The sequence below is a fragment of the Musa acuminata genome, chromosome BXJ2-6 (genome assembly GCF_036884655.1).
Source record: "Musa acuminata AAA Group cultivar baxijiao chromosome BXJ2-6, Cavendish_Baxijiao_AAA, whole genome shotgun sequence".
NCBI classification, from domain to species: domain Eukaryota; kingdom Viridiplantae; phylum Streptophyta; class Magnoliopsida; order Zingiberales; family Musaceae; genus Musa; species Musa acuminata.
In genome coordinates, this window is record NC_088343.1 from 8200572 (window position 1) to 8228128 (window position 27557).

At 37.1% G+C, this 27557-nt stretch overlaps 1 protein-coding gene across 7 annotated transcripts in view; it reads left to right on the forward strand.

Annotated features, from left to right (window-relative positions):
* LOC103987372 (ATP-dependent DNA helicase homolog RECG, chloroplastic) overlaps positions 1–22007 on the forward strand; it is a 32215-nt gene extending 10208 nt beyond the window's left edge. For 3 of the 7 annotated variants that reach the window (XR_671879.3, XR_001978712.2, XR_001978713.2), the window contains 12 exons: positions 462–622; positions 1640–1721; positions 2896–2985; positions 5725–5958; positions 7236–7307; positions 7442–7594; positions 7668–7811; positions 14965–15123; positions 15791–15874; positions 18259–18831; positions 20475–20646; positions 21723–22007. Coding sequence is in view for 1 of the 7 variants with exons in the window: in XM_009405659.3 (XP_009403934.2) it covers positions 462–622; positions 1640–1721; positions 2896–2985; positions 5725–5958; positions 7236–7307; positions 7442–7594; positions 7668–7811; positions 14965–15123; positions 15791–15874; positions 18259–18831; positions 20475–20567 (1845 nt within the window). In the remaining 6 variants the exon portion in view is untranslated. Of the gene's footprint in view, positions 1–461; positions 623–1639; positions 1722–2895; positions 2986–5724; positions 5959–7235; positions 7308–7441; positions 7595–7667; positions 7812–14964; positions 15124–15790; positions 15875–18258; positions 18832–20474; positions 20845–21091; positions 21442–21722 lie in introns of those variants that run through there. The other 4 variants (XR_001978710.2, XR_671878.3, XR_001978715.2 and 1 more) reach the window with 4 other exon arrangements.
* Positions 22008–27557: the final 5550 nt, after the last annotated feature.

Consider the following 27557-nt stretch of genomic DNA (forward strand, 5'->3'; position numbering starts at 1 on the left):
TTGAAGTTCCATTCACACAAAATCTTTGGTTGCAAAATAATTGTTGTTTGGGATTGCTGTTTTGTGGCATGAGTGGATGTGAAGCCCTTTCTAATATGGCATGTAGCACACCTCTGTTTTGGTTGACATGGGGCAAAAATTTGGCCTAGCCATTTCTTGAAATGTTTGACTTGGATTGGCGTGACTCACGACAATATATTTCTGGCACAGTGTGTTCCATTATGAATCAATCTGTTTGAAGAACTTTGGTTATTATATAATATCGTGGACTGCAGTCAACTGGCTGATGATTACATATTATTTTTGTGCACATTCTTTAAAAGTACATATTATAAACATGGGTGAGGAAACCTGCTTAGTTGTTTGTGGCTATACCATATAATATATATGCTGTTTTTATTTGTTATTTGCCTAGGTGAACAAATTATCTTTTTGAGTATCTGTAATTTGCTGAAGTGTAGGTTAGAAAGATGCTTGCAGAAGGCCATTATGAAATGACGGAGTACGTTATTGGTAATCCTGATGAGGAGGAACGGGATGTAAATAGGCAGAAAATGCCATATCCTCTCTATCCTTCTAAAGCTGGCATAAAACCACAATTTCTTCGTGACATAATATCAAGGTCAGCTGACTCATAGCTGTCCCTCATCAAATGTCTTTGTTTTTATAGCTAGACTTTTCCACTAGTTATTTATTATTTCTTCATTTATATGTTTGATTTTATGCGACATTAGACACCATTAATTTTTTGTCATCATATGAAGTTGTTGCATTAAAGAGCTTTTGTACTTGAGATTACCATCATGGCATTGATCAATGCCAAAGATCCATATTTTGGTGCATCGCCTTGTAGTATAATATATATGGGCATTTTCTGCTATGTCATGATCAGGTGGGGTGCATGTTGATTGGCAATGGAAACATGTGTCGAGTCATGTTGTGCCAGCCATGGTGACACATGATCTAGCCAATCTTTTGGCTTAGTTGGCTGGCATGATATGGATACTTCACCATTTTATAAAGGTATTGACACTGCTTGTTTGTCACGAAATGGCAGCCTTTGTGACCATATTGTGCTGATAGCATACTTTAAGTGCCTGGCAGCCCATGCTTACAATCTTCATCAATAGAATGCTCAATCACTGAGGAACTGTAGATGTATGTTTTCTAGGAAACTTTTGAGTGATACTAATTATTGCATAGACAGATAGAAGAGATCCTGGTACTACATCTCTCTCTGTTTGCTAAGACATGATAATAGGGTGCTATATTTCCGCCTGTTGCTTGCATTATTTATGGGCAAAAGCAGGTGAATAGAGAGGGAGATGACATTGTCCCAATTGATGTGTGATAGCTCTCCAGTAATTTGTGCTACCTGCTGATGCCGAAGTAGGAAATAGATTGAAAAAAAACATTTTTTTAAGGTAATAGTACTTGCCTCAGTTGAGCCCAGAAAGTAGTTCCAGTAGAATTCTTGGACCCATATGCTATATATATATATATATATATATATATTGCTTGTAGCAGATATGACTACAAATTTTAGGCTTTTACGTGTATATTTCTTCTGTAATCCCTGAAAAGTTAAGTCTGATAAATGTGCAATGGCAAGTAATATGTGTACTTTAGATATATGCAGAGCCTTGAAGACATTGACTGTTGACATGGACCCCATGCCTGATGAGATTCGTAAGGATTTCAACTTGCTTAACCTTTATGATGTAAGCAACTTTTTTACTCGAAATATTCTTAAGCTTGAATTTTCTCAATTATCTTACTTCCTATTCCTGTATCTTACCTAGTTGGGTTTTTGTTGATATCATATCTTCTTACAGCAACTTAATGTTTCTTGCGGAAGGTTGCTAATTAACTCATTGGAATTGCAAATCTAATCCCTTATATGTAGTCTTTATCTTTTCTGTATGTATTTTTCAACATTTTTGCAATTATAGAATCATATCATTTTTATGTTGGTAATGGACAAGTGGTACTGCTCTTTTTGCTGTTTTTTTATCCTCTTTGGGAAATTTGTCTTGCCTCTAGGTTAGTCTATTTGTGCATGATCAGAAGTTAAGGATTAACTGTTGGGTTGGTGGGGAAGGGAAGTTATGCTAAGAAACTCGACTTAAGCTGGAAATTTTGTCAACTACAAAAAAAAAAAAACTGCACCTAACAATTTATGAGAAATAAAAGAAAATGATCATAAAAAAGGTTTTTTTTACCTTGACAGATGCTCTTGCCGTCATGTAACATAAAGAAAAATCTCAGGACTTTCCTCATATATAAAGACCCTAAAACTTGCATATGTCTGTCTTCCCCCAAAAAGGTATAAGTGATTGAAAATAAGTTCTAATGCATCAATAACTAACCAAAAAGAAAAATAATCAATAAATAAATTCACCAAATTGAGGATACACCTAATAGCCATTATTGCAATCCTGAATTGGCCTTGGAACATTGATTCAGCAAGTGGAAGGAACCAGGTCTTAATGTAATCATCATGAAATCAACCTTCTATGCAGTCCTAGAACCCATTATCATCAGCTTTGATCCATAGAACCCTTTTGATGTTATCATCCTTTGGAATTCAATTTCATGTGATGTTAGAAAAAGGGACCTTTCTTATCATGTTCGACGAAGTTTGCTTGTTCAACTTCATATGTGTCTCAACTGGCCACAACTGATTAGTCCTATTTTATATTGGCATATTCTGAATTATTTACCTCTGTTTTATGCCCTTGTGATTATTCACTAAATAATCAGTTTTTCTTCTTTGCAGCTTATTTTTTCTGAATATAATATTAGTAATTATGTCTACCATACTTCATGGTGTTTACTTTGACTATTCTGAAACAAAATTTATATCATTGAATGTTTCTTTCTAACAAAATGCAGGCCTATATGGGTATCCACCTTCCGAAGAACTTAAATGAAGCTTATTTAGCTCGTAGAAGACTAATATTTGATGAATTTTTTTACCTTCAGGTAATTGTTTGTGCAATTTGTCACATATCTTCCAAAACAACTTAAATGAAGCTGATTTAGCTTGTAGAAGACTAATATTTGATGAGTTTTTTTTTTTACTTCGGGTAATTGTTTGTGCAATTTGTCATATCTCTTCCAAAATAGACTCCTCCACTTATGCTGGTTGCATCATGCCTTGCCACCAAAGATTGCCTATTGAAAAAAGTTCTTATGGTAGAATCCTAGAATGAGCCTTAACTACAACTTGAGGATCTCAATCATTTTATCTTAAAGAAAGAAAAAAAATGTAAAAATCACCTCTCTCATAATATGACTTCTAGATTGATCATCCTCCTTGTTTCTATGCATGTTATCTGACTCGTAATTCCCTAAATCGATTATGAATATTTAGAAACTTTTTTATTTTGCATGTATACTTTCTCAGAAAATTCCTGTATCTCTCACACTAAGCTATTTGTAGTGCATGTACGCTAGACGATCAGGCCAAGTATGAGTTGAACTCGAATTCAGCTCAATGGATTTTGAGTCATACTCCAAATTGATTTTGATCCAACTGAACCAAGCTCAAGTTCGAATTCGAGCTCAAGGATCCACACACAGCTTAAGTCTCATTCTAGGTTAGCTCGAATCAAATTCCAATTAAAGTCCAATTTGGCTTGCCTGGACTTTGACTTGAACTCTGAGTCAAATCCAATCTAGCCTAAACCAATGCAAGACGAAAGCTTCAGATCAAGTTCGGCCATACCAACATTATTGAGTCTCACTCGAATTAGGATAAGGCTTTGCGGCCAGCCTAGAGAAGCAGCCTTTCTCAATCCTAGTTCTTCTCGAGTTGGAGGAGAACTTGCTTCCCAACTAGGAGGCACCAAGGGGCGCTGATCTTAGCTAAGGTGGTAGTCTTAACCTGGTTAGGACTCCACCCCCTAGCTATAAATCAAAGGGGTCGTAGCCCCCTTGACGGATCCAATGCAACCTCCTCAAAGAAGAAGGCGTAGCCTCAAAACAATCTATGTGCAGCCTTGAAGCAACCCTTCACAGCCGGCCCTAGCCTTCTAGCTTCTAGCTGAGCAAGAAGGAGGAGGAGGAGGAGGAGGTGATGGAGGAAGATGACGACGAGGAAGGAAGAAGAGGAGGAAGAAGGGGAAGGAGGAATAGGAAGGAAGAAGAGAAAGCAGTGGAGGATGAGGAGGAAGAGGCAAATGTGGAGGAAGCATATTTGTAATTGGCAGCACATGGCGGGTGGCAATGGGCAGTGACAAGTGGTAGCGGGGGTGTGTGTACAACCAAGGGGGCTCGCGAATGTGGAGGAAGAGAAAGGAGGAAGTGGAAGGAAGATGAAGCGATGGAGGAAGAGAAGGAAGAGGAAGGAAGAAGAGAAGGAAGCATATCAGAAATCAGCGACACACTATGGGTGGCTATGCAACTTGTAGAGGGGCATGTATGACAAAGAGCTCTTGCAAATATGAAGGAAGATAAAAGAGGAGGAAGAGGAAGAAAGAAGGAAGAGGAAGAAGAGGAGGCAGTGAAGGAGGATGTTGAAGAAAGAAGAGGAGACATGGAGGAGTAGGGAACATACCCAAAATTAGCAACACACAACGGTTGGTATTAGACGACTTGCAGAGGGAGCTTATACCGCGAAGAGTGCTCATATAAACCTGAATTATATAGGATTTTTTTCTTTTTTAATATATTGGACCAGATCACTCGAAAAGGGGGCGATTGACATCTTGGTTCAGGCTCGGACCGGTAAATACTAGCTGGTATGAACCAAACCGACTGAGACAACAAATGGCCGCTTTAAACAATAAACATGCATACTGTTTTACATATGCTGCCATACAGACTACATGTGCTAAAGTCCCTTTGCTTACCATGATAAGTGATTTATACATTGCGTAAACTGATCTTAATCATTCTTATTCCCATGTCTCATTTTGAGAGAACTGGTGCTATAACACCAATTAGTGGTTCAGACTCTGAAACCTGGAAGCAAGCAGGATGCTGTTTTGGCTTTGTCACCTAATTTGTTTTTTTAGTTACAGTTAAGGTATACAGTTTCGAATGATACCACCCGGTACAGGTGGTATATACCAATACGTGGACCGCTCGCTACCGGACAGTATTTTTTTAATTTATAAATTATATATATATATATATATATATATATATATATATATATATATATACCGAACGATATATCGAGCGGTATACAGTACAGTACCGTACCGAGAGAATATCGAAACTTTGGTACGGTACGATATTTCAATCCTTGGTTACAGCTACTTTCAATTTTGTCACAAGCTGCTCTTTTTTGTTGCTAAAATAATGGAATTAAGTATTAGTTCATATAATGGCTGAGTTGTCTTATTATGTTTTATAGTGTTGTAACTTGTCAATGTGCATGCCACACAAAACTTTCCCACATCAATTATGAAAGGAAGAACATTACCTTGCTTCAATAATGCAATCTTCAATTCCCAAATTTCGAGATTCTGCTGCACTCTGATTAGAATTTCAAAGTTTTAATTAGGAGTATTCCAGATGCAAGATTACTTAATACTTTCACCAGGACTTCTATCCTTCATTTTGCTACTGTTGTGCTAAATCTGCACTTAACTTTATTGGTTTTCACACTTTCACCTGTAGTCATATTTCTTGTTAGGAGCTTATGATATACTTCTTCGTTATCATTTATTTCTTATGAATGTATTGTGACTAAATTTTTTTTTTATGTTCCAGTTGGCAAAACTATTTCAGATGCTTGATGCAATTGGAACACCAATGGAGAAGGAAAAGTTGCTGGACAAATATAAGAACCATGAATTAAACACTGTCTGTGTTAAGGATTGGTCTGATCTTACTAAGAGTTTTCTAAAGACTCTTCCGTATTCTCTTACTCCTAGTCAGCAAAATGCAGTTTCAGAGATTATTTGGGATCTCAAGAGGCCTGTTCCGATGAATAGACTTCTACAGGTGTTGTCTTTTATTTTCTTTTTCGTTTTTAGCTATAACTTGAAATTGGTTTTTGAACATGAACACTGTCCCACTGTTTCTTATTCCTATATTATTCAAAATATCACCAAAAGTTTTCTGCATGTATAAGTTTTTTCAAACAAGTGGTAAGAGGCCTATTCAGTCTGGGTCAACCATGGCCAACTATTAGGACTATGGTTCCTTGATTGGTCCCATATAGGAATCCCAGAGGTAGACTCTAGGCTACCTAATGAGGACATGATGCCTTCAAATGGAGGAGGTTGTAACTTGTAACACATTATAGCTCAATGTCATGAGATGGAAAAAGGGGTTGGTTGGGCGTATATGACTGGATCTGTCAATTACTAAAGTTTTGGCTCAAGATGTTAGGTCACTTTGTGTGAACCAGTCTCCTAAGGAAACTAACATATTTTTAGAAGCAGAAAGAAGCATGTAGCAGTGTTAATTGTTTAGTTTTCCCCAGAAAAGGAAAATAGATAGTGCAGCGGTATCATCTATTCAAATGTGTTTGTGCCTCTGTATTTAACTGGATGTTAATCCCATATAGGAATCCCAGAGGTAGACTCTAGGCTACCTAATGAGGACATGATGCCTTCAAATGGAGGAGGTTGTAACTTGTAACACATTATAGCTCAATGTCATAAGATGGAAAAAGGGGTTGGTTGGGCGTATATGACTGGATCTGTCAATTACTAAAGTTTTGGCTCAAGATGTTAGGTCACTTTGTGTGAACCAGTCTCCTAAGGAAACTAACATATTTTTAGAAGCAGAAAGAAGCATGTAGCAGTGTTAATTGTTTAGTTTTCCCCAGAAAAGGAAAATAGATAGTGCAGCGGTATCATCTATTCAAATGTGTTTGTGCCTCTGTATTTAACTGGATGTTAATCCAACTTTGAACATTTATTATAGACAGCTGGTATCTTTAGCTATTCTTATAACTGTTTGTAGACTGATGATTTCTCTCCTGCTGTACCGAGGACATGTTTGGTTTCGTTGGCCTTTTTTTCTTTGAATTTAGTCACTATTTCAGTTATATCTTAATTAAAATCATGAAATAAGTGAGTTCCTTTTGTTCACATTTCTGAGCTTTATGAACAGCAATGATCTTGCTGTCAAGCTGTTCAGTTGCTCTACTTTTTTTTTTTTTTTTTTCAATTTTATGTCTAATAGATTCCTGCATGTGATTTTATAGTAACAATAAAATTCACCTATTGATGATTTCCAAATGATTACTGAACGGAGAAATTCTATTTTAGGGTGATGTTGGGTGCGGGAAAACAGTTGTTGCATTTTTGGCTTGTATGGAAGTTATAAGCTCAGGATTTCAGGTTGGATACATCAAGATATGCACTTGCCAATTGATTTTATCCTAATTTATCTGATGTTGTTAGCATTGCTGGCCTGCTTATTAATAATAAGCTTTACCATCAATATTATTGTAAAGTGCTAAAACTTCTGTCAGGCTGCTTTTATGGTTCCAACTGAGCTGCTTGCCATCCAACATTACGAACATTTGCTTTCTTTGTTGGAGAATATTGGAGGGACTGAATGCACACCTTCTGTTGCCTTATTAACTCGTTCTACATCCTCAAAACAGTCACGAATGGTTCTCAAGGCACGTGTTTTTCCTAATTCTTTTGTGGTTTAGGTAATTATCTTAGTCTTATTTTTCTCTTGTTGGTCAACAGGGTCTTCAGATGGGAGAAATAGCAATGGTGATTGGAACTCACCGCCTTATAGCTGAGAAAGTTGAATTTTCCGCTTTACGTATCGCAGTCATTGATGAGCAGCATCGCTTTGGTGTCATCCAAAGAGGAAAATTTAACAGTAAGGTTGTTTGCTTTTCACTAAGATCTTTCCTTTTATACTAGAAGTTCTTTACTGTGGATGTTCTTTCTTATTTTTTGAGTAATTTAGAAGTAATTTATAGGAAAATTAATATGAATAAGGTATTTTTTTCTTCCTCTTGTTCTCTACTCTACTCTCCTTCCATCTCTTCTTTTCCTACCTAGAACTTTCACTCTCTAGCAAGTTGTACTTTCTCATCTTAACCTTTATAACCCCGTTACAATTTTCAATTTATGAAACAGTTATTGGTGTTGAAGTATACTGTATATAAAGAGCTTTAGCAAGTCTTTCTTAACCTTTTATAATCGTATCCAAACTTGCAAAAGAAGTTAATTTTATTTTACATATATATTTATAATAATGGAAGCTGTCACCTATAGACTGCATTTTGTACTGGTATCATACAAAATGGATGGTATTCAGGCATGAATTGGTATACAGACCATCCCCGTTTTGGGTTGATTGGTTCCTCTTATAAAAAACAAATCAAAAATAAAAAAATACTTAATGTTTGGGTTTAGGGCCTGCCACATCCACAGGTCCTCTTTGCCCCTGAGCAGCAAGCACCATTGTACGTGTTTTCTTCCTCTTCTCTTCCTCCCTCCTCTTTCTTGACCCGCTGCTCCTTCCTTTTTGAGTCATTGGTAAGACCAACATAACAAAGTAACAGTGTATCAATCAGATCGGTGCATATTGATCGACCAACCACTAATATAGGTCCGGTAAAGTATCTTAAGATGTATGCTTCTTAGTTTAGACATAACATGACCATGTGTTCCAAAAATGCATATTTACAGCTCTATATCACATTTGTTCATTAAGATTGTGGTCCTTTTGTTGGCACTTCAATTTTGAGGCAAATTAGTGATACTGTGATCATATGTATTATATACGTTCATAATATATTTTTTAAAATTTATTTTGATTGATATTATTACCATGAGTTTGGTTAAGGTACAAGTTTAATATATGCATTGCATAAGCATAAAAAAGAGATAATTTGTAAGGAAAATGTATTTTTCATATGTATAGTGATGTGCGATATGAGAGTCCACATATATACTGTGACGTGTGGTGTGAGAGTGATTGTAAGTGTGACAATGTGCAACATTCTCGATCCTCCCTCCTTACCAATCTCCTATTCTTGCTTCGCAGCATCACTCTCGATAGGTTGTCGTCTCAAATAGGTTCGCATTATTTTTGCTTTCGATCGACATTCTGTTGGAAAATGAGGCAAACAATCTACTCTCGATAGAACCGACCATCATTGGTGAGGATTTGACAATTATTGTCTTCTATTAAGTCTCTTCGAGAGACCTTTGAACATGTGTCAATTGGATAAATACAAGAATTTGAGTACTCGATTTCGCCTATTCTCTTAAGAGTTGAGAAGGCAAAGGTTACTTGACTTTGCCTACCTCCTTGAGGGTTGTACTTCATGTATCAAGTTGGTAACTAGCCTTTGCCTGTTCTTTGCTCACACTTTTGAAGCACCCAAAGTGTTTGCACTCATTGTGTTGAATTAGTTATTGCAATTCGTCTTATTGCTCGAAATAAAAAATTTTTGTCTCGACTTAAGAGCCTTAGATAGTTTTGTACGCCTATGAGATTGTACCATCTTCTCTATCATTTCTGTCGCCTACTCTGAGTACAAAAGGTACATCACTACATACTACCTACTCCGTTCCTTGGTTGGGTACACCTTCATTGACCTAAAGTCTCCCCACTTTTGGCTACATTGATTAGAAGCACGTTGGCATCGGTCTTACGAAGTTCCCAAGCCTTTACACTTCGGTCTTGTCTCAGTACTTAGAGTTTGCCTTTGTATTTTTCACCTTCTCGGTTCCCTTTCACAACCATGCGCTCTCCCTCCAATCGAATGAAGTTACCCCATGGGATTCACTAGTACTTGCACTTGGAATCCCCCTCTGTGGTACACAACCCCCTCATATGCTGATGACCAAGGCTTTCATCCAATGCAAAATTCAGTCCACGCACGGAAGACTTGCCTATATTGTACCATAACATTCACTTCTTGAATCCATAACCCTTATTGTCGTCGTGTTGCTCACCGAAGTGGAGCTCTCAATAGCTTCGGATCATACTTTTGTATGATAAGTCCTTCATGGGACTTCTCCCTTGTGTGTTGCATTGTCTTGAACTGTTCCACCACGATTTGTTACACCATGTCGCTTCCTAGTGATATCTCCCATGGTCTGCCATACCGAATCGTACCGCCCGGTACGGGCGGTACGTACCGATCCGACAGGCCAGCGGTACGCGGACCGCCCGGTACCGGTCCGACTGTAGCAGTGCACTGTAGCAGTGCTACAGTGCTCGGTGCACCTGAGTGTACCTCTCGGTACACCTGGGTGTACCGCTCGATACACCGTACCGTACCGGTACCGAGCCCAGGTTGAAATACCGGTACGATACGGTATTGCGAACACTGATATCTCCATTGCATTAATAATATTTGTTAGATAAACTCGCACTGTGATCTCTCCATGTATGACATATGCTAGCACATCGTAGGGCCTTCGTCACCTCCGATTGTGTTTGCTCCTCTTTGTCCATCGACCTTCGTCCACCCGCTCTCGTGTCACACACGAACGAAGTGCAGCTCTATGACACTCCGTCGCTCAGCAACTCTCGAAGTCCACTGACTTCGCTGAAATTGGTGCGCCATTGTATGGATCTCAGCCTCCTTTCCCAACACAATCTCCAATGTGCACAGCTTCCTTTGGGGCAACTCAAACGGTAGCACATCGATATATTCTTTAAGAGTACCCGCCTCCACGTCCTCTTGTCCCGTGTTAAGGCCTTTTGATCTCAACTTCGCCTCTGCTAGTTGAGTTGCCTTATTCCCTCCATCAATTGCTTCATCGAGATAAGGTGTATGTGTCTTGAATCTCTCTTTGACTTTTGCACCACCCAACATAGGTCTGCTTTATCAGAATGAGGGACTTATAGAATGACATGATCTTGCTCTTGCCTCTACAAGAGTTCATGTCCTCGACCTCTGTCTGATGAAAGCTTCACGCCTTTGCTCCATGTTTCGTCTTTTATATCGACTCCCTTCATGTGGCTTGAGCACTTCACTAAGTTTCACTCAAGTTGCTCCGTTTCTCAGTTTGTATTTAGTTGATGATGGCTATTGCGCCCACCAATCCACGGGTCACCCCTCTATTAAGTCTGATCTCCACATTAGCTCTAAGTGTGTATTCGTTTGGTGTTGCCTAGGGTTGCTCTCCGACTTGATCTCACAATGCGTCTACTAATGCATTACCTTATGCGAGATCATACGACGACTCCTCGTCACTTGCTCGGTCCATTGAGCTTTATGGAGTTGTCATCTTGAGGTACCCCATCAACATGTGCAGTCCGTTGCACATGATTCTCCCACTAGAGAATCGGGATTTATCTCTCCTAGATAAGTCCACCATCTCGTTAGATTCCCACGTTTGCATGCCAAGTGTTTCTAAGCATGCTTGTTCGGCTATTATGCTATCTGTCATAGACTTGGCTGGTTTTGCTTAAGTCATGCGACATCTTTGCATGTCTATCCGTAAAGGATCAACCTCCTCGAAAGTCGAAACCTCTTATGGTCCGTTAAGGACCTGTAAAAGATAAGGCAGGTTCAGTGATTGCAAAAGGCGCTCGGGCGCTCGCCTAGGCGCTCGGGCGAGGCGAGGCGAGGCCCGAGCGCCTCGCTAACGTCCCAAGCGGCGCGCTTCAAACAGGCGCCGCCTGGGCGCTCGCCCGAGCCCAGGCGCTGGGCGCTTCGGGCGAGCGCCTAGGTAAACCAAGGCGACCGAACCAGAATTTTAGGTCTGGTTCGGTCCTGGTTCGGTTGTTAGTTGGTTCAATCGAACCAACTAAACCGATATAACCCCAACCCTAACCCTAACCCAACACTAACCTGCTGCCGTTGCCGCTCTCGATCCCGATCGCGATCTCGTCGCTCGCTGTCGCTGCTCGCGTCTCCTGCGAGCCCTCCCGCGAGCCTTCCCACTGCTCGCGCCTCCCTCGAGCCCTCCCGCTGCTCACGCCTCCCGCTACTCGCGCCTCCCGCGAGCCCTCTCGCCTCCTGCGAGCCCTCCCGCGAGCCTTCTCGCTGCTCGTGCCTCCCTCGAGGCCTCCCGCTGCTCGCGCCTTCCGCTCCCTTTCCCTTTCCCGCTGCCGTCGCTCGCCGCCGCTGCCGTCGCTCGCCGCTGCTTCCTCGTTTCTCCATTAGGCTCAGTATACTCTTAATATTAAGTTTATTTGAATTTTGAAATGATTAATTTTTCTGTTAATAGATTAATAATATATTATTTTGATTTTAATATTATTAATTTTTATTTATTTAAAATTATTGTTATAATTATATTATATATTTTTATAATTATATTATATATTTTTATAATTATATTATATATTTTTATAATTATATTATATATTTTTATAATTATATTATATATTTTTATAATTATATTATATATTTTTATAATTATATTATATATTTTTATAATTTAGCGCCTCGCTTCGCTCGGGCGAGCGCCTGGGCGAGCGCCTAGCGCCTCGGGCGTTTGTGGACCTTGGCGCCTTTTGGCGCCTAGCGCTTTTTAAATCACTGGACAGGTTGGAGGAAGCATTTAACTTAAAATTATACAAGTAGACATTTCAGTCAACACTTAATATGTAATACAAATTATAAATATAGATTTTGTAAGCTTTGAACAGCCACGCGATAAAAGTCCAACGATGGTCCGCCGCTGCCAAAAGTCCCCATAAGTGCCCACATGACATTGTTGTGGAATAACGCAATGAACTAGCCTTAGACACTATCCCAAAGGCTCATCCAACCATGTACCACCTGGGTAGCTCCAAGGTGCTGTGTTGGCTGATACTTTGCACCACTCTGTAGAGCTAGAAAACCCTCAAATGGTTGCTTAGATAGCCTGGTTTTGGATAGTTTTGTCTCTGCGTGATGGCTACACACAGCCTGCATTTACAGGACTAAGACGACCACGAAAGCCAATCAAAGTGGGGCTGCTAAGTCTATTGTAAGCCCTCTACATGCTGTGCAAAGTATAAACAAAACTAAAAGACACAAACATTACAGTGAACACCCTTTGTACATATTTGTTCATGACAAGTCGCCCAATCCCCCCAACAACACACCCTGTCCTCTTCTCTCTTCCCCCTTCTCCCTTCCCTCTCCTCTCTACTTCAGTGGGGCTCCGATGGCCCACATTACTAACTTTCGTTCTTTGTTTCTCCTTGCAATTCTTGTTAATAATAGTTTATGAATTGTGTTAATTACTGAATGTGTCACTTGTCACTATAGTTTTAGAATCCTGGGATCTTAATCATGGTAATCATAGATTGTACTGTATTGTCTAATTTTTTAATTCTTGTTTTCCTGCTTAATTATATTTTATAATTTTTATATTGATGAGCATCTCATTTCGCTTAGGCGAACGCTTGGTTTCCCGTGTGTTTTGAAACCTTGGCGCCTTTTAGCTCTTAGCGCCTTTGACAACACAGGTTCTTACAGTTTGGTACTTGTTTTTACCTTGGATTTTCTACCATAAGTCATTTTGGTAAAAATATTTCTTTTCAACTATTTTTTATTTTTTTTTGTCAAATTCGTTTGGTAATAGCTTTTTATTCATGAAGATCTTGGTTGCTAGAACATTTTGTACTATGGTATTCTTCCTGCTTAATGTTCCTGCTTGAGATCTGCATTTGTTTCGAGAATTAATGTCTCCTTTTGAGCAGAAATCTTTTCTTTTTTGGAGACGGAGTCTTGGTTTAACATAAGGTTTCCCATAGTTTGACTAGCTAAATGTGCATTCCCATTAATGTAAATTCGTTGATGTACTAGCTGAAGCTGTGGACTTCTGTTTTCCAATTTTTAGCTCCATTTTTGTCAAAATTGCACTAATAACATATGACTATGTGATCTCTTAGTATTGTATCTAATGTCTAGGCTCTAAAATACTATGCTTATCGATTGATACGGGTCGGTATTTACTGATCTGACAGCCAATCAGGGGGTGGACTGAGTGATGGTTCAGCTGTGGGCTGTGCTGCCCAATAAGCTCATTATGCTAATCTTATTCCCGGAAGATATGTAGACCTGCACTGAATGACATTTCTAAGCTTACTGGAGGATATGTAGACCAGCACCGAATGACATAGTGCAGTAAACTTACCACTCTGGTATCAATATTTCCTTTTTTTTTTAAATTATGTTGGCTGTCATCCATCTGTCTTTTCTTTTTTTCTTCGCTTTCCTTTTGTCCATCTCTCTCCCCTTCTTCACATCATATAGCCATGGCCTCCTCCCTGTGGCATTGTTGCTCCCTCCCCATCCTCCTGCCACCATGATGACTTCTCTTCTTCCTCCCTTGCCACCACCTCCGCCACTGCTGCCCTGCCTCCTCTGTCTGTCACCTCTTCCTCCTTATCCTCACCTCCGCTTCCTTCTCCCCTCTTCACTCTTTCTCAATCTCCCTCTCTTTCAATTCTCTCCTCTCTTAACTGGACCATTATTGTTCAGAATGGGGGTGTATCAACACAACACACTCAACGAAATAGGTATTGGACTGAGATTTGAGACTTTGCCTTTTACCATCTTAACAAATTAGCTTTATCCTTTGTGAGTGAATAACTTGTCAAGTTTGGCAATTCTCAATCCAGATAACTTCAACTTGAGCTCCATGAAGGCATGAACTTTAACTTGTGACTGACTGTGTAAGAGCTTTTTATGTAGTCTTTCTTTCCACATCTAAATTCTTTTATAATGGTAGATTTTTTTCCTTTTTTGATCAGGTGATATGATGCTTCATGCCATTTTCTTGTTCATATGTTATTTTTATTTGTTGTTCTGACCATGTAAACAATTTTATGATTGTTTTACTGAATCAACATGAAATTGTGCTGTCATCATTCAACATGTTTTCTTCCAGCATGTATACATCATTCTTAACAAATAGTGTTTTGTTAAAACGCAAATAAATGTTAGGCAAGCTCAGTCTATATGTACAGACTTAGATGCTACTGTAGCTATAGTATTGTTTTAATTTGTTATTTTCTTCTATAATCAATGATGCCTCTGACTCAAATGGAAGATAATTTTTTTTACAGTTATATTCTGCTTCAACAAGCTTAAGAATGAACTGGAGAAACTTGGATGATTCTCTTGAAGATAAAGCTTATATGGCTCCACATGTTCTTGCAATGTCAGCCACTCCAATCCCAAGAACATTGGCTTTGGCTTTATTTGGGGATATGTCTCTAACTCAAGTACATATTTCTTTTCTTGCTTTTTATACACACAATTAATGGCATAATTCGTGATTACTTGAGAATTGAGATTGAATGGTTTGTTCTTCCCAATACTTCGAATGAAGTGATCAGTAGTATTATTTATTGGAGTAGAGATCATTTATTCTCTTTATGCGTTGATACAATCTAGCTTAATTTCTTCTATTATACAAAAAACAGAAGCTTGGAAAAAAGGGAGACGGAAAAAAGTGAAAACTCACATGACTCAGTGACCATTTTTCACATCTTTACTTAAGTACAAGCTATCATATCAAATAATTATTCTCGAATTCACATTTTTACTTGTGTCTTTTTTATTGACAAATAGAAAATAAGGAGGTAAACTAGCATCATAATTTTTGCATGGGAGAGCAAACTACTAAAATAGAAAATTAAATGAAATTCATGTTATGTGGAAAACATTTGACAATTTCTCTCATATGTTTGATTGGAATGGTGAAAAACACTTTCAGATCTTGTCTTTAATGTTATAGAATGATATCTGTAGCTTGGACTACATCATGTGTGCAGCTTATATGCCCTTGAATATGTTAACAATATTCATAACTCCAACCGTAGTGCTTTTAGTTCCATTGTGTTTTAGTTGTGATTAGTTGATCATTGTCTTTGATCTTCTTTCCTGTAGATTACAGATTTGCCTCCTGGTCGGTCACCAGTGCAGACTTTTGCTATTGAAGAAAATGAAATTGGTTTTGAGAAGGTATTCCAGGTAACAATTAATACAATTTTATAAACTATTTTGTACCCTGACAATAGCTGTACAATCATCTTTTAATTTGTGTAAATCTTAGTGTAGTCAGTTCGTTCTGTAATCTGAAGGATTCCATCATTGTGAGCTAAAATGTGCCTTTTGCATGTGCATCACTCTTCTGATTCATTTCAGTTTTCTTATGGTTTTAACTTTTAAGTGGGGATGCCTGTTTAACTAGTAAATGAATGTCACGTTATATTTTCTTCAGCTGTTCCATATATATATTTTTAATTGCAAAGTAGGTAAGCTTTGATTATTATGCCCTGATTAAAATTATCTTGTTCAAACTTTTTCTTTAGATGCGGTTATTGATTTTTGTAGTTATCCTATGACATGTTTAAAGTAAAATTTAAAGAAACTGTAAATAAGCTGATAAAATTTTAAGCTAAGAAATAATATATGGAGAAGACTGTTCTACAAGCAAGTAATGCAACATGAAGCGCTGATTAGTCTTATTGGGTTAAGTGGGCCCACAAGTGTGAGTCCCATAACTTGTGGTTTGTGACATTCCAAATTACCCATAAAATTTGCTAAATAGCTTTTCTATTAAAATCACCAAGCCGCTTATTAGTGGCGTAACCATTTGAGCACATTACATTGCAACAGAATCAAAAGTTCCTAGTTAGATTAAACATATAATAGCTAATATGCTATCTCAAGTTTTTAAATACTGGTCCAATACTGGATCTGACAAATTGTCAGATTGGTATGATATCAAAATACCACATCGTATTTTGACCTGTCTCGCATGATGTAATCGAACATTGATATAATAAATGAGCAGTCTACTGAGTGATGCCGAGTTGTATGAACCATTATGAACATTTGGTTGGAACGGCAGATACCAGTCAGTAACACTGTTGGACCTGCTTTTCAAACCATGTGCTATGTATTCGTAGAAATTTAGAATGACAACTATTGAAGTGTTTCATCTTCTATATAATGCATAGTCTTTTGGACATGATTAGCGTTTATCTGTTATAAATACAAAGATTGCCAATAATGATTCAAATTTAAATGTTGGGAGACAACTTGACACCCTTAACAGAGCCATAATTTAAGAAAAGTGCTAAATGCACTCATATATTTAGAAAAATCCAACCTATATGCACTTCAAATCAATTGCCAAGAGGGCCGAAAAATAAACGACTAAATGCAGGTGGGATTCGTAACATAAAGTTGAGGCCTGCTATGCCGGAATGAAGTGCAAGGGGACTGTATAGGCTGCTTTAGCTTAAAGGCATGAGCATGCAAGTGGGTTCCTGAACACAAACACTAGATCTGCCACTCGATGCGATGTGTGTGGTTGAGGGCCTGTGTGAGCTGCTTTTGCCTATAGGTATGCATGTATTGTAAGCTTATTACTTATAAGTACCTTGAGATTACTTGACAGCACCATTAGAATGTCAGATACATGGTTCCTAATTTTCTTCGGCCATTATGTACCAGCGGTGTGTACTGATCCAGGCATAAATTGGGATGTGGACTGTTCCTTTGTGGACAGTTAGGGTCAGATTCAAGGGTTACTGCCTTGTAGCCCCTTTGAACCAATCTTACTGCCTGCTTCGTATTTCTTCAGCTGTCAGCTCAATAGGATTTGACGTCACTGCCAAATTGTGCTCGCTCTCTCCCACTCATTCTTATGCACACTGAAGGGTTTGGGCGAATCGGGCCACCACCTCTTAAACCTGAGCTGAACAACTCTGTTAAGTCGCAAGGAAAAAGGTCTCACATCCCCATGAATCCCCTTAAACATGAAGACATGCAAGCACTCTTAAGAAAGACACTTAGTCTTGTTTGATTTTGGTTAAAAGTGATGTATATTTTTCCTCATTGGTAATAGGACTGATTTGTTGTTATTATACAAGGCTATGCTTTATGAGACTATAAATTCAATCAAAACTCAGCAAGTAGAAAATAACAATTGACACAACAAAAAAGGTCATGTAGCCCGGCAATCTCTCCTAAATATGCATGCTCACACACACATACACTCTAATGAACACAGTTATGTTTTCGTTAAAACTGAGATATACTTCCTCCTTATTGATCATAGGTCTGATTTGTCATTATTATGAGGCCATGAATACTAGACAAGAAATTCAATGGAAAATTGGCAAGCAGAAATTCAAAAATAACTTTCCAAACAAAATCTATGCTCTCATAAAACTTGACATGGCGACTCTGAATTCCTTAAATCATTAATGGCCACTTTTCCTTCTATGTGCTTCCCATAAAATGATATTTATTTAATATCTTGGTATTTCATAACAATAAAACAACTTACCATTTTAGTTCATGTCCTGAAGATCTTTGTTGAAACATATTGCATGTCATTGCAGATGATGAGAGATGAGTTGATAGCAGGAGGAAAGGTATATCTTGTTTATCCAATAATTGTAGAATCTGAGCAACTGCCACAGCTTCATGCTGCTACTGCTGATTTTCAATCAATACCAGACAATTTTAGAGGTTACCAATGTGGTCTGCTGCATGGGCGCATGACCAGTGATGAAAAAGATGATGCACTGAGAAAATTTAGAACTGGGGAAACCCGTGTACTCCTTGCAACACAACTCATTGAGATTGGTGTTGATGTCCCCGATGCATCTATGATGGTTGTTATGAATGCTGAGAGATTTGGAATTGCTCAGTTGCATCAGTTGAGAGGACGAGTTGGAAGAGGAGAAAGAAAATCTAAATGTGTTTTCTTGTCTTCTACTTCTGCGGGTCTCGATCGATTGAAAGTACTTGAAAGATCTTCTGATGGATTTTACCTGGCAAATGCTGACCTTCTACTTCGTGGGCCTGGTGATTTGCTTGGTAAGAAGCAATCAGGACATATTCCAGAATTTCCAATTGCTAGATTGGAGATTGATGGAAATATTTTACAGGAAGCTCATCTTGCTGCCTTGGTAATAATCACCATCCTGGATATATTTTCTTGTTATGGTTTGCAAGAAAAGTTTAACTTATTCTGACATTAAATTTTGTCGTATGTTTCATTGGAACTTTTATAATGTACATGCTAGAACAATGGAATCTTTTCTGATCGTCTGTAATGTAAGGTTAATAACTCTTATTAGTACATTGAATATTTACAAGCCTATGATAGTATTCCTTCTAGGTTGTTGACTTGTCAGTGTTATTATTTAATTCGTTTGTGATTAAACTGACCTACCTAAATAAACATAGGCGAGCGTTTAGCTTAGGTAAGAACACTGGAGCCAACCCTAAACTGAGTAGTCTTGAGCATATTGCCAGTAGATGACTCTAGGCCTATATTTTAAAATTGCTTCTTTTGTAAAGGTGCTTGATTTTGATTAGGCACCAGATGGCACTTAAATCCTTCTTGCTATTATCCGGATGCTTCTTGAGTTAAAGTGGTATGTCCACCTCTCCGACAGTTGCTGAGTGGGCTTCTTTATCAAGTGTCCATGATCTTTTAAAATTTATACTTATGACATTCTTTACCAAAAAAAAAAGGTCACAATATTTCTACTTTCCAAGTCTTTCAGTGCAAGGGAATTCATATACGACCTTCGATGGTTCATCTTGTCAACCTTTTATGCCATGTAGCTGACCTTGGGATTCATGTCATGTTGGCAGCTCCTTCAACTCATACATTAATTATTCCGTAATTAATGTTTTTTGGAGCCTGTTTAAGGTTTGGGATCCCTTAAGTTTTGTCTTCTTTGAAACTCTTGGGACTATGTCTTGTTGGAGCCTTTATTTACTTATCATTACTCATCACTTGATAGGACCTTTTGGTTTTTGGTTCCTTCATTCCAATCTGATGGCAGTGTGTAATTTCTTTTGGTTTTATGTTCCAGTCTTTACAGCATGGTTTTATGTTCCAGTGTTTGCCACGTAACACTAAGTATACCTGTATTATCTTGATATCGGGTCCAATGTCAAGCACTTGCCGACATTTTGGTGGCTGATAGCAATGTCTCTGCTGGTATATTGCTGATTTGTTCCCATTCTGCAGAATATATTAATTACCTTTGCTGCCAGTATGCCTCCTTGATCATTTTGTTAGCTCTATGCTATCTGTTGCCCTTCATTGTTGCTAGTCCTATTACTTGTTTCTATAGTTACATGATCTGGTTCATGGCTATCAAAATAAGAATGAAGTGACAACGACAATAGTTTTAATGTTGTACTAAGTTTTGGCTGTGATGTTAGAAGCTTCACCACATTAGAGTCCTCTATGCTCAATTTCCAACAGAGGCATGCAACTAAAAGTACCTAAGGAGTTTCAGTGGAGTTTTCGTTTACAGAGTTCTGAAAAGAGGACAGGACACTGATCTGCTTCTTCTTGTGAAACCTTTAAGCAAAGATGGTTTTAATTAATACTGCCTATCTTCTGTATTGTTTATTGCTTTCTTGCTCTCTTTATTGCTGAACTAAGGAGCATGTTTCCATGCTATGTGGTGCATCTTCTACCAGATTAAACTTAGTCATCATTGTTGAAGTTATTTGTGACAAACAAAAGTGCAATGTCCTGATAATCTCCTATTGCTAGTTATTTGTAACTTGATTTTCTGGATGACAGAAAGTTTTGGGAACAAGCAACGACCTACAGCTTTTTCCAAAGCTTCGAGCAGAGCTTAGCATGAGGCAACCTCTGTGCATTTTGGGTGATTAAGGTTCTACCAAGGCTGGAGTACTTTCTGAATTTTGGGTGATTGAGGTTCTACCAAGGGTGAAGTATGTTTCATGGGACGGTATGTTTGTTTGAATTTATAGAATTATGTTGTGTTTCTTTCTTGTAAAAGCTGTCCCTTACCTCGTGTGGTCTGTAGCTGGTAATCCAGTCCTGCTGATTTTTCCTTTTGAAGAGCTATGTTTAGGCATCGTGTATATTGTTATGACAAATGAAAACTCTAGTAGCAGGATCTTGTTTTGTGCTTTGCTTTAAATAATTTATGCCTGTATTGGTAGTTTAGGTGCACACATATATGCTTTGAATTATGATATTAGTCTATCTGATGTGATTTGGCACAAGCAAACAAACCAAGCGCACATAGTACTGTTACATCTTTCTAAGCTTATTGATGCTCTCAAATTTTTTGATGTTTTCAGTGAAGAGGTACTTGTATTGCAAAGACATCGAACTATGTTTTCTGCTGTTGCAAAGATCTGTGCTAAATATAATTTGTTTATCTACAGATACGTGATCCATGTTATATGAATTGTACCAATCTGTCGCGATAGAGAAGCATTTACTGTCCTCTAAATCAGTAGTTTAGCCGTTGCTCGACTGCTAAACTTGTTCAAGAAAAACAGTTTTGAGTGGTTAAAAAGCTCAGCTTAGCAGATCCATCAAATCCAGGGATATCAGAAATGCACTGTTTTGCTTTTAGTACAAGTTTTGCTTAAACTTTCATTATATATGTATGTTAAATCCATATCAATATTTCTTGTTGAAATAGTTACATTGATATCAATATTTTGAAGTGTCTGTTATGTTCACAATTTTTATTTAAATATCAATAAAAAGGAATCCATGCCTTGTTTTACTTACCTGTGTTTGATTCCACATCCAATATTTCTGACTGATATCCACCTTCTCATGCTACATCCTCATGTAATTACTTTTTAGATATTCTGGATGAGAGGTCTATGTTTATAGTGTCGTTTGATATTATTAACTTTTATCGTAGTCTATATGAAAAAAATTATTTTTCATTTGTCTAACATTGTTTATTTTTTTATTTACAATAGTATTTTAAATTTTATACCATATTTAGTTGTGGATAAATTCATATATTCTAAAATACTTGTAATTGATGTGGTGCAGCCAATTGATCCATCGGTCCAACTGACGATTTGAAGAGATCACTTTCCGTTCCCATAACTTTGCTGGTTTGGTCATACAAAACGATGAAGGGTGCATTGATACAAGCACGTAATCTTTGGCTAATCGTTTGCTATCGGGATGCCTTTTCTTAACATTAAGGTTGCATTGTTCCGTGCTTCTGTCTTACAAAAATTAAAAGGTTTGGTAGGTGTGGATTACATTGGAATAATAAAAGAGAAGATTGCCACCTATATTGCAATACAAGCTTTCAATTGGAAGATCCTACATTGCAGCCGCCTAATTTCTGATAGATTGTTATTTTTTTGGGATTCATACCTCTTCTGATTTGTGTCTTTTCTTCCACTGCAACCATACGAGATCGGTGTGTGAACTGATCCAAGTTAAACTTGGTGTCATCTTCTTGTACCTTATACCTGAGATTATGGTGATTTGCTATAGAAGATAGCAATCCCTTTTCTTTGCTGATCTGCCATAGCGATTACCTCGTTGTCGATTTCCTATTCTACCCGATGTTCCTCCAATGCCAAGTCTCTTAGATCTGCTCTTCTCGCTCGCCACCATCGTCCATCACCGACCCAGCTTCTTATGTTGCTCCTCTTCACCCACCGCTTGGCTCTTCTCGTTGACCTACCCGACACAGCTTCCTCGGTTGCTCCTCTTCACCCCCCGCTATTGTTGTTGCTGTAGCAAACAATGTCGTATCCTTGTTGATCTGCAGCAATAGCAGCAACCAGTCTTCATTGATCTGTAGCGATAGCAGCACTGCTTCCTCGTCGTAGCAGCAGCAACGACAACGCGATCTGCGCAATAGATCTGCTCCACCACCTCGATGATCTGATTAGTCCTCCTTCGACGCTGATATGATCTATCGTCTCCGGCGATCGTTCCCTTCTTCATTGCTGATTTGATCAGTCATCCACCTTGCTGATCTGACCAATCCGTTGGCAATTTGTAACAGATAGTTCCCCTCGCCGACAAAGATTACTTTACTCGTCTATAATTTGCATTGGGACTCCTTGCTGATCTGCTGCCTCGTTAATGCACCGACGATTCTTCCTCCTCCGTAGATCAAAAACATCAGACATCACTGCAACACAAGCACTGGTTTCTCCCGACTACCTTCCATCGGCTTCTTCAACTACATCATCTGCTACTGTCTACTGCTCTGGCGTGCCTTCTCCTTTGACTATCCAACAATCATGTCTTCTTCCTCTTCTAGCTCCTAAGTTTCGGTGATTTATTCTCTTAGGGAACAATATTTGCTCTCCACCTATATGACTCTCGTCTATTCATGCAGCAACTTTGATCCTTAGGCAGTAATTATGTATTTTGAAGAGCTTAGTTTACCAACATTCTCTTCATGTAGTAGACTATGTCCATTCAAAAATATTAATTAGTAGGATAACCAACCCTAATAGCAAATCCTAATTATAAATTATGATTATGTATAGACTATATTATTCTAAAAATTATTCAAGCCTCCGTTACTAGCTTTATAGCATCATTAATCTTACGTAGCGATATGATAGAAGTATGATCTTTTATGAAAATACCATCTCTTCTAAAAATAACCCAAAAAGGAAGTATTATTATTGATTATACGTAAAATCTAAAAGTTATTATAGATGACTTAGCATTAATGGGTCATCACTTGAGTAACGAAGAAAACATTATTCATATTCTCAGTGGCTTATTAGATGAATATAAAAAACTAACGATGTCATTTGAAGAAATGTATGACAAGATGGTTGATTATGAAACATATTTAAAACAAGAATAGTAGATGACATAACCAACTATCATAGCACAATTCAATCAAAAGTCCAAAAAGAAATATTAATCAAAATAAGAACTTTAATAAAGAATTGAACAAGATATCTCCTAAACACATGGGTAACACACAAAGTTATCATCTTCTATTATACTATTAAACACATGGGTAACACATGGCAACTTTAATCTAAACAACCTAAAAAATAACTTCAACTACAATTATCAACGGTTTTGTTATCTCAACAATAATAATTGATAAAAAGTCATCTCACATAAAATTGGACACATAGTAAAAGTTTGTTGGTCTCGACTTAAGCTTACCACTATACCCAATTGACCTCAAGTGAGCATCATGACTACTCCGACTACTCATCTAAATAACTGGATTGTTGACTATAGTACTTCTCATAATATCACCTCTGATTTACAATACTTAATCCACATATAAACATTTTTATACTTGATGATATTTTATATGCATCTCATATCAAATAAAATCTTATCTTTGTATCTCAATTCTGCAAACAAAATAATACTTTTATGAAGTTTTTTTCTAACTCGTTTCTTGTAAAAGATCTAAGCATAATAGCATTCTTGGTCCAAGGCCAGGATAAAAATAATATCTAAGAATGACTATTAACTTCATAAATCACCAAATCAATTATTTTTGCTTTAGTTGCTACTCCAATCAATGTGTGATATCACCGCCTTAGTCATCTATCATCCTTCATTCAATAATAGCTAATATTTTGTTACTCCTTTTTATTTTCAAGTAGAATTGTAATTCATTATAATGTTTGTTTTAACGATGAAAGTTATATCTTTTGGAATATTTTTTATATTCTGCTTCAAACCACGTTAAATTATTTATATTATGTATGGGACCTACCCCAACCACCTCATTTGATAATTTTAGATTTTATGTTATTTTCATATATTATTTCACCAAATATATTTGACTATACCCTCTCATATATAAATATAAAGTTACTAGAATTTTTATCCATTTTAGAAAGATGGTCACGAACTTATTCCAGTCTATCATTAAAATAATTTATTCTAATAGAGAAGGTGAATACCAAGCTCCAATAACTTATCTCTCATCTTGTGGTATACAACATCCTAAATCACCATCACATACACTTTAACTAGTTGGCTATGATGAATGAAAATATTGACATATAGTTAGAAACTAAACTCACATTTTTCCACCAAGCCTCTATGCCACTAACTTTTTAGTCAACAGACTTTCAAACTGTAGTCCACTTTATTAATTGTATGCTCACCCCAATCCTATAACATCAGTTATAATTTGAAAAATTATTTCACAATACCGTAAGCCTTCAAAAACTTAAAATATTTAGTTATTTATATTATCATTGGCTACGCCCCTATGCATCAAGTTAACACCAAAATTCATACCTTGCATCTTCGTTGAGCACTCTTTTGAATATAATACATTTCGATATTATGATCTTAAACTCAAAATGTATTTGTATCAAGTCATATTATTTTTGTTAAGTCCATCTTTCCCTTCCAAAATCTTGTTCCTTTAATAATACGAGCTACTACAATAACCATACATCATTAGGTTCATATGAGTATACATCAAAATCTCCCAAGTGCACTTTTCACTACATCAATCAGCAGTGCACCTTTCACTACATCATTAGGTTCATACGAGTATTTACTTCTTCACAAACTCACCCTGTAATGCCTAATAAAATAATACCCTCGATATCACAAATGATGTCTTTGTCTTCTCTTAATCCAAGTAACACCACAATGCATCAGCTTGATCAGGTATGTGTCATAACTCTACCAATTCTCATACCTACAATATAACCTAATAATATTTTCACATCACAATATGCTCAAAAAATGATATTTTCAAATCACATCAAATCTTTAATCTTTATGCTACTATTAGCTCTCCACCTGAACCCATAATCATCACATAAGCCTAAAAATCTTTATACGGGTGTAAAACCATGTATAAAAAATATGATACTCTATTCCATAATGCGACATGGACCCTTGTACTATCTTACCACACACAAAATATTATCAAATGTAAATAGATTTTTCAAATTAAGCGGAACTCAAATGGATTCATTCTCAGATACAAAACATATCTGGTAGCTAAAGTGTTTCATTAACGATCACGTGTTGATTTCATATAAACATTCAGTCTGGTTGTTAAAGTGATAATAATCTGAATCATCTTGAGTTTGGCTATCACTAAGATTGGCATATATGTCAACTAGATATTAACAATATTTTTTTACATGGGACATTATCTGAAGATGTCTTTATGCAACAACATCTTGGTTTTATCCATCCTTAATTTCTAAGTCATGTTTATAAATTACGAAAAGCTATTTATGAACTTCGCTAAGCTCCAAGAGCCTAGTATACCAAACTTAGATAATTTTTTATGTTAGATGACTTCATCAACTTTAAATCTAAAACATCTTTATTTCTATGATAACAAAAGGAAGGTACTATATATCTACTGATTTATATAGATGATATTATCATCATAAGCAATAATATCATAGAGATCAAGTAATTTTTAAGTAATTGTTAGATCGATTCTATATCAAAGATATAGGAACCTTAAGCTAATTTCTGGAAATAGAAGCAACATTCATATATTCTAGATTTTTTTTAATCTCAAAAAAGTACATTCAAGATCTATTATCAAAAAAGAACATGAAAAATGTCAAAGAAATCACCATCCCACTCTCCATTATTGAATCACTTAAATTATATGATGACAACTCTACTATGGATCTTACATAGTATTGACAAATATTTGATTCCTTACGGTATATCTCTCTCACACATTCATACGTCTCATTTGTAGTCAATAAATTATCATAATCGATATATCATCCCTCCACTACGTATTGGTCGATACTAAAATATTTTCTGTGGTATCCTAAAGAGACTCTCAATTATAGATTTATTCTTTATAAATACTCATCATTTCATCTTCATGCCTTCGTCGATGTTGATTAGACAAGCAACACTGATGATAGAACATCTATGTCAACCTACACTGTCTGAAGCAAATTTAATCAGTTGAAATTCTAAGAAATAGAATACAATCGCAGGATCCACTACTGAAGCTAAATATCAAGAGCTATCGCTATCGTCACTGTAAAACTCAACTAGGTCACCAATCTGCTACATGAACTTGGCATCACCTCTAAATCCACTTCTACAATATGCTGTGATAATATTGGTGCCACATACTTATGCACTAATTCAATATTTCACTCACGCATGAAGTATATTGTCATTAAATTCCATTTTATTAGAGATCAAGTTGTCAAACATCAACTACATGTTTCTCACATCCATACTTCTGACCAACTAACAAATTGCATCACAAAGCTTCTCATTCATAAGATATTTCAATTACAATGGTCTAAGATTGACATCCTTATCGGAAGCTCAATCTTGTGAGGACACGATAGAAGATTATGACAAAAGCAAATATGGAATGATATTCTTATATTCCTTACATTCTCAATCAAATTTAAGCATCAACCACATTGTGCATTATTTGATTGAATAATTTAAGCATATGATGGAGGGAAATCTTTTCCTCAAAACCTATATAAAAACACATCACCACTCTTTACAAAAGTTCTTCAATTCTTCAATCGAAAACTTTGATCAGCTTCAATTCTTGAACTTAAATTATAATAGTCTCTTTGGATATCTTCCATCATCACTACAAAATTGCAGCTGGTTGGCTGTTATTAATCTCGGCAATAATAGATTATCAAATCATCACTCCAAGTTAGATCGTGTTTATATAACAAGGAGCCTTGGATCGATTTGGCTGAAGGAATTAGGAAGTCGGAAGAGGTAGCTGCTGCGTAGACGACGCAGATACAGAGACCGATCTGAGGAAGTAAGTCGATAGAGCTTCTTTTGCTGCTTTTAGTTTTGTTGTACTTGAGTTGCTTCCTTGGAGGTATCAGGTCGAGGAAGGCTAACTCTGCTTTCGACTTCGTGTTAATTCTT